At 38.7% G+C, this 12,854-nt stretch overlaps 1 protein-coding gene across 2 annotated transcripts in view; it reads right to left on the reverse strand.

The window, feature by feature from the left end:
* The window catches only part of TOP2B (DNA topoisomerase II beta), a 52,555-nt gene that overhangs the window by 20,167 nt on the left and 19,534 nt on the right, over positions 1-12,854 (reverse strand). For both annotated transcript variants that reach the window (XM_075586962.1, XM_075586963.1), the window contains exons 9-20: positions 8,613-8,714; positions 8,074-8,211; positions 7,058-7,196; positions 5,863-6,020; positions 5,656-5,781; positions 3,415-3,525; positions 3,221-3,326; positions 2,903-3,012; positions 2,604-2,696; positions 2,385-2,499; positions 1,321-1,442; positions 1,054-1,202 (exon numbers count right to left, since the gene is read on the reverse strand). In XM_075586962.1, coding sequence (XP_075443077.1) covers positions 1,054-1,202; positions 1,321-1,442; positions 2,385-2,499; positions 2,604-2,696; positions 2,903-3,012; positions 3,221-3,326; positions 3,415-3,525; positions 5,656-5,781; positions 5,863-6,020; positions 7,058-7,196; positions 8,074-8,211; positions 8,613-8,714 — 1,469 coding nt within the window. The remainder of the gene's footprint in view (positions 1-1,053; positions 1,203-1,320; positions 1,443-2,384; positions 2,500-2,603; positions 2,697-2,902; positions 3,013-3,220; positions 3,327-3,414; positions 3,526-5,655; positions 5,782-5,862; positions 6,021-7,057; positions 7,197-8,073; positions 8,212-8,612; positions 8,715-12,854) is intronic.

Consider the following 12,854-nt stretch of genomic DNA (forward strand, 5'->3'; position numbering starts at 1 on the left):
CACACTCACAATGTTACTTTAAGATGTAGCCCATGGCAGTCCTTTCACCCAGTTAGAGTTTTACAGTTCAAAAAAGCCCTTAGGTGAAAGAAAGCCTTTTCAAGTAGGCTTTGTTTATACTTGCATTAGTATGTAGCGGTTGGGGCTATAGTAGCAGAATCTTAGTATCATTTGCAGTGGATCTGCTGTTTTGGAGTACCTGAAAGCTCAGTGTAAATCAACAGGACAGTGATTATGTCCTCCCCTGGCAACGAACGGTCAATTTAAAAGCAAGAAGGTATCCAGTTTAAATAACTGGAGGCGTTGAAGGATATGCCGAGGACTATCTGTATTATGTGGTGTTCAGATCCCCCATCCTCAACAAATCGGACAAATCTAAACAAGCAGACCCACCCCTCTAATTACTTTGTATCCTCTCTGCAGCAGACCTCGGTACTATTTCTCCCTTCCCCCCTCTGAGGGGCAGTTCTGCTACATTTTGTGGAGTAATAGTCTGGGGCATTGGGACTCATTGCTTACAAGTATTTTAGCGACAATATGTGCTTATGATAGGCATTTTGAATTCTGACTATTGTGTCAGCTGCTCATTCATACACACTGAGGATTACTACTTTACGTCCAGAGTGTTAAGTACTAATTGACACACCCCCAACTAGGCAACGTCTCTGAATATTATTGTTGGTCATTTTGTACAACCTATTTTTAAAAAATTGGATCATATTCAAAATTATTTTTAACAACTCATATACTCATTCACTGGCATCCGAGTGCTCATCAAGCTGGGTTTTCTCTCTTGGGTTCAGAAGTAATTACATATCCCAGCATAGCACTATACTAGTCTCATTACTCTCCTATTCAATAAGGAACAAGCTGAGCAGGGAAACCGCTTTTCCTTTCCCCCACCCCCCAGGTATATTTACAGGCAGAATCCCACACGGAATAAGATTTGATTTGTGCGACAGAAGTGTGTGCGGTTTAAAATTGTACAAGGATTACTCAGAGCTTCGCTATTTATTCGTTCAATTTCGACTGCTCACATTAGTTGACAGATACCTTAACATCGTGAAAATGTAACGCGGACTAGCAGCATCCTTCCCACCATGTAGCCGTGTGCCAAACTGACCGATGGGCTGCAGCAAGTTAGCATTATTACTTCCCACAAAACTCTGTGCCAAGTTCACAATGGTCATCATCAGGGCTTGCTGGAAGCAGAGGGGACATTCATTCAGATAAGAGAAAATGCAGATATAGATCTTGGGATGCAACATATTTCCTGGCCATGTGAGACACTATGAACATGATGGTATGCTTGGTGCTTACCTCTCCATGATGATAGGCAGACATTTCAGCAACAGAACCCGCTAACTGAGCAACTTTGACTTCGCGTTTGTCATTTCTCTTAAAACAAGTAAACAAAACTTTCCTTTGCCCTGGCTTTAAACCTACAAAAAAGGAGTAGAATCTTTTAATTAGCAAGAGGCAGCTCCATATTTTGGCATATATACATTGCAATCTCAAACGATCCAACGCCTCTGAAGAGGTTAATATAGTGTTCAGAAGTCAAATGACAGAACACTTGAGAATATACAGCAGCAGAATGTTCAGTCTCGGAAGCCTACATAAAAATACTACACATTTCAGCAGAAAACATACATTCGGAAAATAAATGCCTTAATGCCTACGAGTGCATGGAGCTACAAAGCATTCTCATTGCCACCGCAGAGATGGGACGATTTATTGTTGGGTATTGTTTCAAAGTTTTTGGTCCTGCTGCTAAAATTGATGATTTTTTGTTTTTTTTAGAGGAAACCTATTGCTGTACACCCTGTCAGTTATGCATATGAAGCAGCAATTCCTCCTCAATTAAAAATATATATTGTTGGTACAATGTAACATTTAAAAAAATCCTTTTTGCTAGATATTATAAATCTTACGGCATGCTTCTGGCCACAGTGGTGGAAAAGGTATTATTGACTAACAGTATAAATGTGTCTGATGTAAATATTGACCAGCATTTCTGCTCTGCCATGAAGAAAAAATTCAGATGGTTGAATGTACAGTTAATCTCACTGTTATATTAGCATGTAGCATATTTTTGGGGGAGTATGAGAGAAAGTTACAAGTGATGACCAAACATTAACTGCTGCTTTAGAAATGTAATTAGAAGTCATACCACTGAAAAATTAAAAACTGGTATGGAAATGCAGATGTTTAAAAAATACATTTTAAGGAAAATTAGGATGCATCTTTACTATAATTTCTGAAAAGATTTGACGTCTAACAGCATCCCAGCAAGATGTTGTTCTCTGTTAAGCTTAGCCTGTTTTGCCGCAGCAATTGAACTGAAGACTTGTATCTGTGCTATTCGACCAAGTTGTACTCACCATCAACAAGAGATGGAATGGATCGCTCATTGTCAGAGTTCGAGAAAAGAATCAGCTCCTTGTTAATGAAGTCATTATAACTCAAGTGTTTTGTGGCTGTGCCGTATAGGAATTGCTGTGGGAAACATAAAAAATGCCCAGTGAGATTGTCACAAGATTACGCATCTTCCCTTCCACCCCTTTGCTCCTTTTATGTGGCGTTAATGACTAAAACTTTACCTCGGGCAATCCGTGCAATCGACGTTGTCGCCTGTCCTCCATAAAGTTTGTGAGCCATTCTTTTCTGTCATCGACTTTCTTTTTGCTAAAAGCCTGCAGGGGATAATGTTAGACAACTGGGTCAGAAACGCCTCATTCGTGAGCAGAAAAAAAAAGTGTCAAGCACCACATTTGAAAAAGCACTTTAAAGAAACTAAGCAAAGACTAAATTAACCCAATTCCTGCCAATGGACTAAGCATTGCCAAGCAATGGGCTGTCCTGCAGTATAGGGGTTATTCCTATATTTGACAGTCCTTACCAAAGTAATAGCTGCATCATCCTCAGGGCCGGCGTACCTAAAAATAATTCTGTGTCTGTCCATCTCCGCAAAGTACTCCTTTGCTTCCTTAGAAGTGCTGGTACCCAAACCTGTATAAAAACAATATTTCAGTACTGTACTGTTACTTTGTGGTATCGTTTGCATTCAATTTTTATCCTGAAGTGTATTCGTTATTTAGAGGCTGAAAATATGGTGTCGTCATTTCATCACACAAGACTGCATTCTATGCAAAAAGGATTGGGATCAACAGTAAGAGAGGCAATAGTGTGCAATACTTTTTTATTTGTTTTAACAAACCTTTGTAGTACTTTATTTTCCACGATTTTTGGTTGTCTATATGTTTTTTCCATTCATCAAACTCTGGAATACTGTAGAACGCAAGCTCCTGTTTATTTTTCGTTGCCTTATAAAACAAAAATGTTAACCTGTTATATGTATGTCTTTATCCAAAGGCAGAGTATAAAGGTAATGGTATGATAGGTTTTCTGTACCTTAACAATAGGAGTAATGAACTCCTCGAGGAAACTGTGTTTCAACAAGGATGGCCAATTGTGATGGATAAAGTTAATCAGCAAGCCTTTGATATGAGAGCCGTCCTGATCCTGTGTATCAATAAAAGCACAACAGAAGTTACTGAAGTTTTTAAACAGAAGCCACGGTATTACCATTAGTAGTTAGATTTGCTTACAAGGAACTGTGCAGAATTAATCTACCTTTCTATATGTTAAGACGCTCATCTGAAGTTAGTCTCTCGCTCATTATAAATAACACCAACCAAAAATAGCGTCTCAGCAGAAGTAAAGTTTTGATCTAGTATCAACCGCCTCTTTAAAAATCGACATGGAAGGATGACAGCTTCAATCGTCCCACAAGAGGAAGATTGCGCTCTTCTGTCTGGATCACAAACTTTTGCTTCTTCAGACCAGTTATTTGGCAGCGACAGAGAATTCTGCCAGAATTCACTCTCCAGGCTATTCTCGGAATATAAGCAAAAGTGGTTTTCAAGATCTCTTATAAAATCAGCTAGATATCTGTACTCCTAAGCGTATGATGATGATAGATTAGAGGCTTACTTTTGATCTCTTTAATTAGGTACAAACAAAACATCAGATTCCCTAGAATTAGAGAATCGCACTATTCGACTACTGTAGCATTGCATTGTCTAGGTCTGGATGGAAATGCCTTCTTAGGAGGAATTTGACTTGTATTTTTTCTTTGTTCTCTGTTTTGTTTAATTCACTGCCCTCTGTCTGGCTGCACATATGCTGCTAATAGACTTGGGTTCAGATGAGATTCACCTCTTTTGCACTGCTCCTGAAAAGGTGATTTCAAGCAATAGCTCTGTCCACAGCTCTTGATATTATATAATAAAGACAATTCTAAAGTACAGTTCTATAGGATTTGCAAGTTAGATCTTTTTTCATGGATCAGGTAAGACATTGTGACTTGGAAAAAGTGAGAACTGCTGGTAGTATACGAGGCAAGTCTTAAAATCGCACCTATCTGAAAGTACATTTTATCCTTAAAATAAACATTCTGATTCACTCTTTGCTAGCATTAGGCTGCGCTTATAGTGCCGGCGACGTCGCGGCAAAACAAATGCATTGCCGCCGTCACGTGCGTACAGTAAGCGCAACTAGACGGCTTGGTCGCGATCGCTTGAAGTCATCTGAATTTGATTTTTCCAGCAACCGCAGCCTGACGTCACCATAAGCGTAGCCTAAGTGTAAGACTTTCCTCCCTTTTTTATCATCTCACACAATATTTTCCTTTTAAAATGCAGCTAGAGTTCCAGTTTTTTCTTTTCTTCTAGTGTTTAGAATAAACAAGATATTAACAAAAAAAAAAAAAGTGGGATGCTTCACACAATTCATCCTTTTGTCTATCTACATATCTGCATGACATAATATGCGTGTAACTGGTAACCTGCATTGTTTTGTCAAATTTGCACATGTGAACATTCATGCCAATGCATTTTATTGAAGTCTACTAAATATATATAAATATATATATATATATATATATATATATATATATATACACACAGTGGTTGACAAATCACCAAATAATCTACTCGCCACCTAGTACCAAACGTGTGCTGCTTGGGCCAATATTTACTCGGCCGGGGGTTAAATCCACTCGCCCGGGGCGAGCAAATGTATAGGTTTGTCGAACAAACACTGTGTGTGTGTGTGTGTGTGTGTGTGTGTGTGTGTGTGTGTGTGTGTGTGTGTGTGTGTGTGTGTGTGTGTGTGTGTGTGTGTGTATATATATATATATATATATATATATATATATATATATATATATATATATTTCATAAAGCAGTCAAGTACAAAACGGTTTAATAGGTATTTATCCAAAGACCTATTTTGTCATAAAAATTATAAATACAATGGCTCATTACTAGTATAGTAACTATGTACATGCAAAGAAACGAAAGGTTAAATGGTAGCTAAAGATTGCAATAAGTAAGCAATGTTTTAGAGTTGTATAGGAAAAACAGAAATTAATGTGTATGAAGACCCACTGAAAACATTTTGGGAAATCATGTCCTAATTAGATAGAAAATGCTATGCAATACTACTTATACCAAATTTATGACATAATTTTTTTGGAAGAATTTGCACGAAGCTTCACTGGCAGAGAATCAATGTTTTAACACTTATCACATTCAATACCAGTGCTAAGTTATAAATCTACACATGCCAAAGAAATACAAAACCAATTACCTGATCAGTCATAATCATAATTTTTCCGTAGCGTAAGGACTTCAGAGATTCTTGATCGTCATAGGTTTTTTTGTATTGCAATCCAACAATTTTAATGATGTTGTTAATTTCTGCATTTTCCATGATCTGTAGAAAAATGTGCATTAATACCCAACTGGGGGGGGGGGGGGAGAAACTGTACGATTAAAACAAAAATATGATAATTACCTGTTTGTGGGAAGCTTCTCGTACATTGAGAATTTTTCCCCTGAGTGGGAACACACCATACCGATCACGTCCTATGACCCCTAAGCCAGAAACAGCCAGAGTTTTGGCAGAGTCTCCCTCTGTCAAAATCAATGTGCAGTCCAGGGAATGTTTTCCACCTAAGAAGTGGGGGGGGGGGGGAAAGAAACATTTACGACAATGCTACAAAACATGACAGGTAGGTTTCCACTCTAATATTGGGCCAAAGTTCCTTCAAACCGATCTTTGGAGTAACAGCAAATCCACAACCTTGTTCTTGTATAGCCAGGGTGCGCAAACGTTTTAGTCTGCGCCCCCCCTGCCTGTCTGCCCCCCGCCCGCCTCCTTTACCTTGTCCCCAGCGTCAAATGACACAGCGGCAAGGTAAGGGAAGTTGCAGAGGCCTCACTTGATCCCACGGCATTTAATTTAAATGTCTCGGGCAAGAGTGCAGGGCCTCTAATGACCACGCCTCCCCCCGCCGCCCTGGAAAATCTTGCGCCCCCAGTTGTATAGCCTTACAATTGTGATCAGAAATAAGCAGATGGCACAATGTGTGATGAGATGGAGACATGCATCACTGTAGAAGAGGCCTGTGAATTCCCATTAGGGATACATAAACAATGCAGGTAAGTTGGCGGTTCAGTATAACTACTGGGTTTACTTTCTGGATCAGTGGTGCATTATTCTGTTTTTGTCCCATCATTGCATTGTTTTATGTACTACCATCTGCCTGGTAGTACATGAAGCATTGCACAAGGAATTACACGGAACGGCAGTATGTGAATAACAGGGCTAATGGTTGTTCCAGATCCACAGTTTTAAAACAAAAACCAAGAAGCATTAGTGTCCTGTTAGAAGTAGGGAAAACGGTCAGATGTATATAATACAGTGGCAATCTCAGTGTATGCTCAAATGGTGTGGAAATTCCCGTTTTTTATTAAAAGAACTATTGGATTCTAAAAAAAAAAAAAGAATCACTCTAACACTGTATCCCTCTCTGGAATAGGTGTAACTCTGGAGACACTAATAATTGGCCACAACAAGGTCTTATGTATTTTTAAACTAGTAGGGTTAAACTAAATATGTAAGCCACTTACCAAAAAGGTGTTGCAGGCCATTACAGAAGTGGCGGGGTTAAAAAAAAGCAGCATATACATTTGTGTGCAGCCCTTACCAGCATCGTTTGCATCATCCAGTTTGGGAATGCCTTTAATTTTACTGTACTTCACAGATGAGCACTTCTTATTTAGCTGTATTTGGGCCTTGAACTTGACCCAATTCAGAATGCTTTCCACTATGCCGCAGTTGGAAGCCTAAGCAAATAGTGATACAGATATATAAAGTTAAGAAATATATATCTATATGGCATATAGAAAAGGACGGCACTCACATAATTGGCAAACTTGCCTAGGTGCACTGTTGTAGATGCACAAAAAGAGATTAAACAGACACTCAAGAAATTAAAAAAAACATTGCAAAAAGATTTTATTCACAGATCAACATTTCCGTCCCAAGCTAGGACCTCTCAAGAGGAAGGTGGGACTGAAACGTTGATCTGTGAATAAAATATTTTGCATCATTTTTAGTTTAAACAATTTTTTATAACTATATCCATTTATATTAATGCAGCAATGCAGTCGAATGTATTGTACCAATGAGATTAGATTGCTATAAATTATGTCAATGCTACACCACCAGTTAAACCGATGTAGAGTATTTACCGATATGAACCATACAATTAGATAATACATAGAAATTTGAGATACACAGACTTTGTAAGCAATTCAGCGTTGAGAAATTAATATTATTTGTGGTTTAACCATTTTTGGAAGCAAGACTCGTTTTAAAGATCATTGCGCCTGAACACTGTAGCAGTATAATATTTTGGGGGGAAATAAACAGACTTATAGATTCTGTAAGTGACTGTATTTAGTCCTAAAACAATATATGTAGTAATTGCTAATTACTTCCATGAAGGTTTGGCAAGTAATACAATGGAGCTTTATCCAAATACAAGATAAACAGAACAGCAGAAATGCTGTAGTTCAGGCCCAAAACACTAAAATATGTAAGATTAACAAACTTTTGTGAAAGGTATAATGCTATATTTTTTTTTTTTTACAAGGCGAGGTTCACCAATTGCAAAAATAGTAATGTTTATGAAACAGCCCTGTAACAGTATAAACTAACCGCTTTAGAAAATTTCTCTGTAAGCTGACATTTGGACCCAAAACTCTTCGGCTGTAGGGTCATGTTTTCCTTTGTCTGGGAATCAAAAGTGGGGTTTTCAATCAAACAATTGATAAAAACCCATACGTGATTCTTCACCTGTAAAGAGACGAGAAAGAATAGGTAATATTTCAGTTACACATCATTAATATTCCACAACTGCCACATATACAACAAAAGTATGTACAAGTGTGAATAATCCAAGGCTGCGCTTATATTGCCAGCGACAGCAACATTGCGGGAAAACAAATGCATTGCCGTCCCCTTATAGTAAGCGTGACGGCTTGGTCGTGATCGCTGGAAGTCATCTCTATTTGATTTTACAGTGACCATCGCCGGCACTATAAGCATAGCCTTACAGCTTGATGGCAATGTGCACATTAAGCATGTATTTTTGTACTTTGGGTGGGGGGTTTAGGGAGGAAGAGATATATAAAAAAATAAAAATAAAAAAAACACACCACAGAGCTTTTTGCCACTAGTTTACTGTAACAACTTACCTGGAAGGGCTTCACAGAAACTCCAGCTTTGTTTTTCTTCTTCACAACTTCTATGAGTTTGGAGACAATTTGGTCTACTACGTAATCTACGTGCCTACCACCCTACAACAATAATAAAAAAAATTAGTAAGAACCATGTTTTGCAGTAAACTGGAACAGAAGACCCTTTCCAACTTGCACAGAAACCCATCACGGGCACAAAGGTACCTCCTGTGTGGCTCTGTGCCAGGGTCTTCTAAACCAAACACACACACACACTATTGCTTTGTCATATGCTGCAAGCAAGTCAAGGAACACACTGGGGGTGGCACTGGTTTACTAGGCAAGAGGACATTTGCTACGTAGGATTTAGGCTGGTGACAAAATGACTGTAGCATGTAACAAATATAACCTAATCTTCTTAGAGAAAGTATCTCACCAATAACTGCTACCTGTAGCAGCACAAGAGAAACGGCTACCAAGAAGATAAAGCAGAATTTCATTCAAAATCCTAGATCTCATTTTTCAATAAATCTGCCTTTTTAACGATTTTTACGTTATTATGCTTCTTGTGTTGCTATAGAAACTATTTAGGAAGCTAAACCCATTCCTCTTTTGAAATAGGCAGCCATGTTGGATGCCCTGGGAAGCAGGATGTTCACTGATCGATCGCGGGAGAAAGGATCGAGCAGCAGGTTAGATAATTGCATTGCCCTAAAAAAGTAGGAGGACCTGCTGCTTTTATTGTAAGAAAAACAAATATCGGGCAAGAGGGAATGTCCCTGTAAGATCAATGCAAAGAAACAGCAGTGACACAAGATTAGACAGGTAAATGTGAACTGAAATGACAGACCCCAAAAAGAGTGTGTGTGGAGGGGTGGGGGAGAGATTAATGATTGTTTCTAGCACAATATAAGGTCTCGTCACATTATCTGGCAGTGTCCAGTGGTTCTCCATGTTATTTATGCACCGACTTTAAACTATCATACTCAGAGTTTCCCCTATTTGAGTGACAGATCCCATATTGCAGTGCAGCGAGACAGTTCCATAGTGTGCTTAAATCTTAGTATTAGAGAATCTAGACTGCATTTCTGAAAGATAGCATGTTTCCATATAAGTAGTGTTGACGTACTCATGCACTAGCTTAATATTAATTCAGGCATAGTTTGTTTGTTCCGATAATATATTTATACTGCATTTAGTTGGACAGCCAGTTCACATTTACGTAGTGTCTTATAGTACCCCACTTTGGGATATCTATCCTTAGGCATTACCCACCTGTATATCCTTTTATGTTTTGTGGGATATCTATTCACAGGTATTACCCACTTGTATATCCTTTGATGTTCTGTGGATCGTAGTAGGGAACACCTATCTATGACAGGAGTAAGGGAAGTACCTAGATCGGATTGATCTAAGGGAACGGGCCAGAAGAAGTGGCTAGGTGCCCCCCTTATTCCCCTCCCCTTCCTTTTTCCTTGTCTATCCATACAGTGTTCCCCTCCCCACACGTATTATCTCTTGTTCTGTGTGCTTTTGTATCGTGTAAAACAATAATTATACATATTGCCGATCTGCTATTCAGTTTGTAGCAATAACATCACGGATATGTGCTGATGTTTGCCTTGTGTAATCTCTTTATATACAAGTTAAAAAAAAAATCTGAGTGCTGGGAACATAATCCTTTGTTCTAGCACAATATAACCTTGCAGATGTGAATGAGTTAAGGCGCAAACGTATATATTGGTGCTAATGGCAAAGGATGAGAAGTGAATCTCTTGATGGTGCTTCTAAATCCAGGATTGTGCAATGTTGGCCATAATGCCTAGGAGACCGGGGTATGTTAATTCAATAATAAATGTGTAGATGTGTGACAGGGTATATGGCTCACCATATAAAGCCTAACATGGACAGAACAAATGTTACCACTCTTAAAAGCGAAACCACATGGAAGCCCTTATATAAAGAGACTCCCAGTGCAATCACTATGTGGATAGAAAGTATCCTGTATCATAGGCTGGAGCCATGCACATACCCTATAGTCACAATAACCATAAACATAGTAGGTCACTCACATATTAAACCCCTTCTGCTCCATGACAGCGTGCATCTGTTCCGTTTTGTAGATAGAGTATGCGTAGAAAGATGGTGGAGCACTGCAGTGCTCCACCATCTTTCTACGCATATTGGTGCTAATAGTGACAATCCAAAAATCAAATAAAACACAAACACACAAACACACAAACACACACGTGTGCATAGATCAGGTGCAGCCAAACACTAGCAGTGTCCAAACTGCATTATGTAACAGTGAAAAAAAGGGTTGACCGTGGCGCAAACTGATAATCATATAATTACAGTGAATAACCGTAAAGTGGCTGAAGGTGATGTTTGATACCAACACTTATTCAAAAGTCACACAGTACTCCGTTGAACCAGGCATCTTGAATCAACTGTCCATAGTAGATGACATGTAGGGAAGAAACACAAATGCAGAATAGATGGTGCATTAACGTTTATATTCCATAGACAAACACAAAAGGGGAAAATGCCAACTCACAATAACCCCAAAAGTAGTAAGCAAGGAGTGACTTGGGGCGCACTCCAGCCCTTACCCAGTATAGGCAGCTGCTCGTTTGATCTCTGATGCGTGTCTAGCCACCTCCGTCTGCTACTCACTGGCAGGTTGTTCGGGACCTCTGACGCCAGCAAGCTGGAACTCTGGTTGGTTGGTACGGTGGCCTCCAAGATCCAAAAAGCCCAATGCGTTTCGCCAGTGTCGGCTTCTTCTGGGGTTATGCTAGCACTCTGGAGGCGTCGAGTTTAAATACCCTACAGTTCTCTTGCTTTTAATTAAACTCCGCTGGTTACAATAATGGAAATGGTGACTCCCAGGATACTATGGGCTAGAACATATAACTGGAGCTGCCCACCAAAATAATATGTGTAGACATGAGATTCAGTTTTTGGACTTGAACCTTCATGTACATGAAAGAAAAATAAATTGTAAGACACATTTCAAGTCGGTGGATTGTAACACCTATATAAATAAAAGAGCTGCCATTATAAAAAATGGCTTTAGAATATCCATAAGGGTCAACTAAGAAGAATTAGACAAAATTGTACCCTAGATCAGACATATCAAGAACAGTCCAGCATTTTAAGGATGAGGTTCTTAGAAAAGAAGTATGATTCAAGACTACTAGACATGGTATTGCATGAGGTAAATGGAATGGAAATAAGGGATCTTTTAAAATCCAAGGAAACAGCCATGAAGGAGGATCAGGGGATTTGTATTCCCTTTATTACCCAGTATAATAATGAATCAAATGAGATTAGGAAAAATATTGGGAGGCATTGGCCTATCTTAAAACAAGATCCGGTCCTCAGCGGTATCTTAACAGATAGACCACCAATTATCTTTACCAAAGCTCCCACTTTGAAGGATAAAGTGGCCTGAGCACTTTTAGAAAGAAACTTGTGACTAATGATAAATCTACACAAGGAATGTGGTTAGATAGTAACCCCAAAGAGTTTTTCAAATGTTTGAAATGTGTGGCCTGCAAATTTGGCGTTGCGGTCTACTTGTTGGAGTGCCCATGTGGCCTCCAATATGAGGGCCGTACTACACGCAAATTAAAAGTCAGGATATTAGAGCATGTGAGAAATAGTTTAGATTCTCACTACATTTTAAGATCTTTCAATCAATCAGATCCTAATGGGCTCAAGTTCATAGGAATAGATCATATCCCAAGACACTGGCGAGGAGGTAATAGAATTAATGCCATCTCCCAAAAAGAAAGCTTCTGGATCCATAGACTAAAGACCTTGAGATCCCCTAGGACTTCATGTTGATTTTGACATTAACGTCTTCCTTGTATAAACCATTGGGTATTTCAATTATCTTAAGAGGATTTAAAATTTACCTTGACTGTTTTTGAACGCATTTCTTCTGTCCCCTTTTTTTAAAACAAGTGATTTTTTTATCCATCTATTTTTGCTTTTTAGTATTTATTTTTTAATATCTATGTATTTTATATAGTGCATTTCTTAATATTAGAAGCAGATGGAATTATAATGTATGGTTCCCAAACATTTTAAAATATGTGTCCCTTTTTATGCATATGTTCCTCCACTTGTGTGTACATAATGCTGTGTATAAACACATACATATTTTTGTGTGATAGATCTATGTGATCTATCTATACACACAGAAAAATGTGCGTGTGTGTGTGTGTCCGTTTCTCTATGCTTTATTTTATT

This window comes from Ascaphus truei, chromosome 2, assembly GCF_040206685.1.
Source record: "Ascaphus truei isolate aAscTru1 chromosome 2, aAscTru1.hap1, whole genome shotgun sequence".
Taxonomy (NCBI): domain Eukaryota; kingdom Metazoa; phylum Chordata; class Amphibia; order Anura; family Ascaphidae; genus Ascaphus; species Ascaphus truei.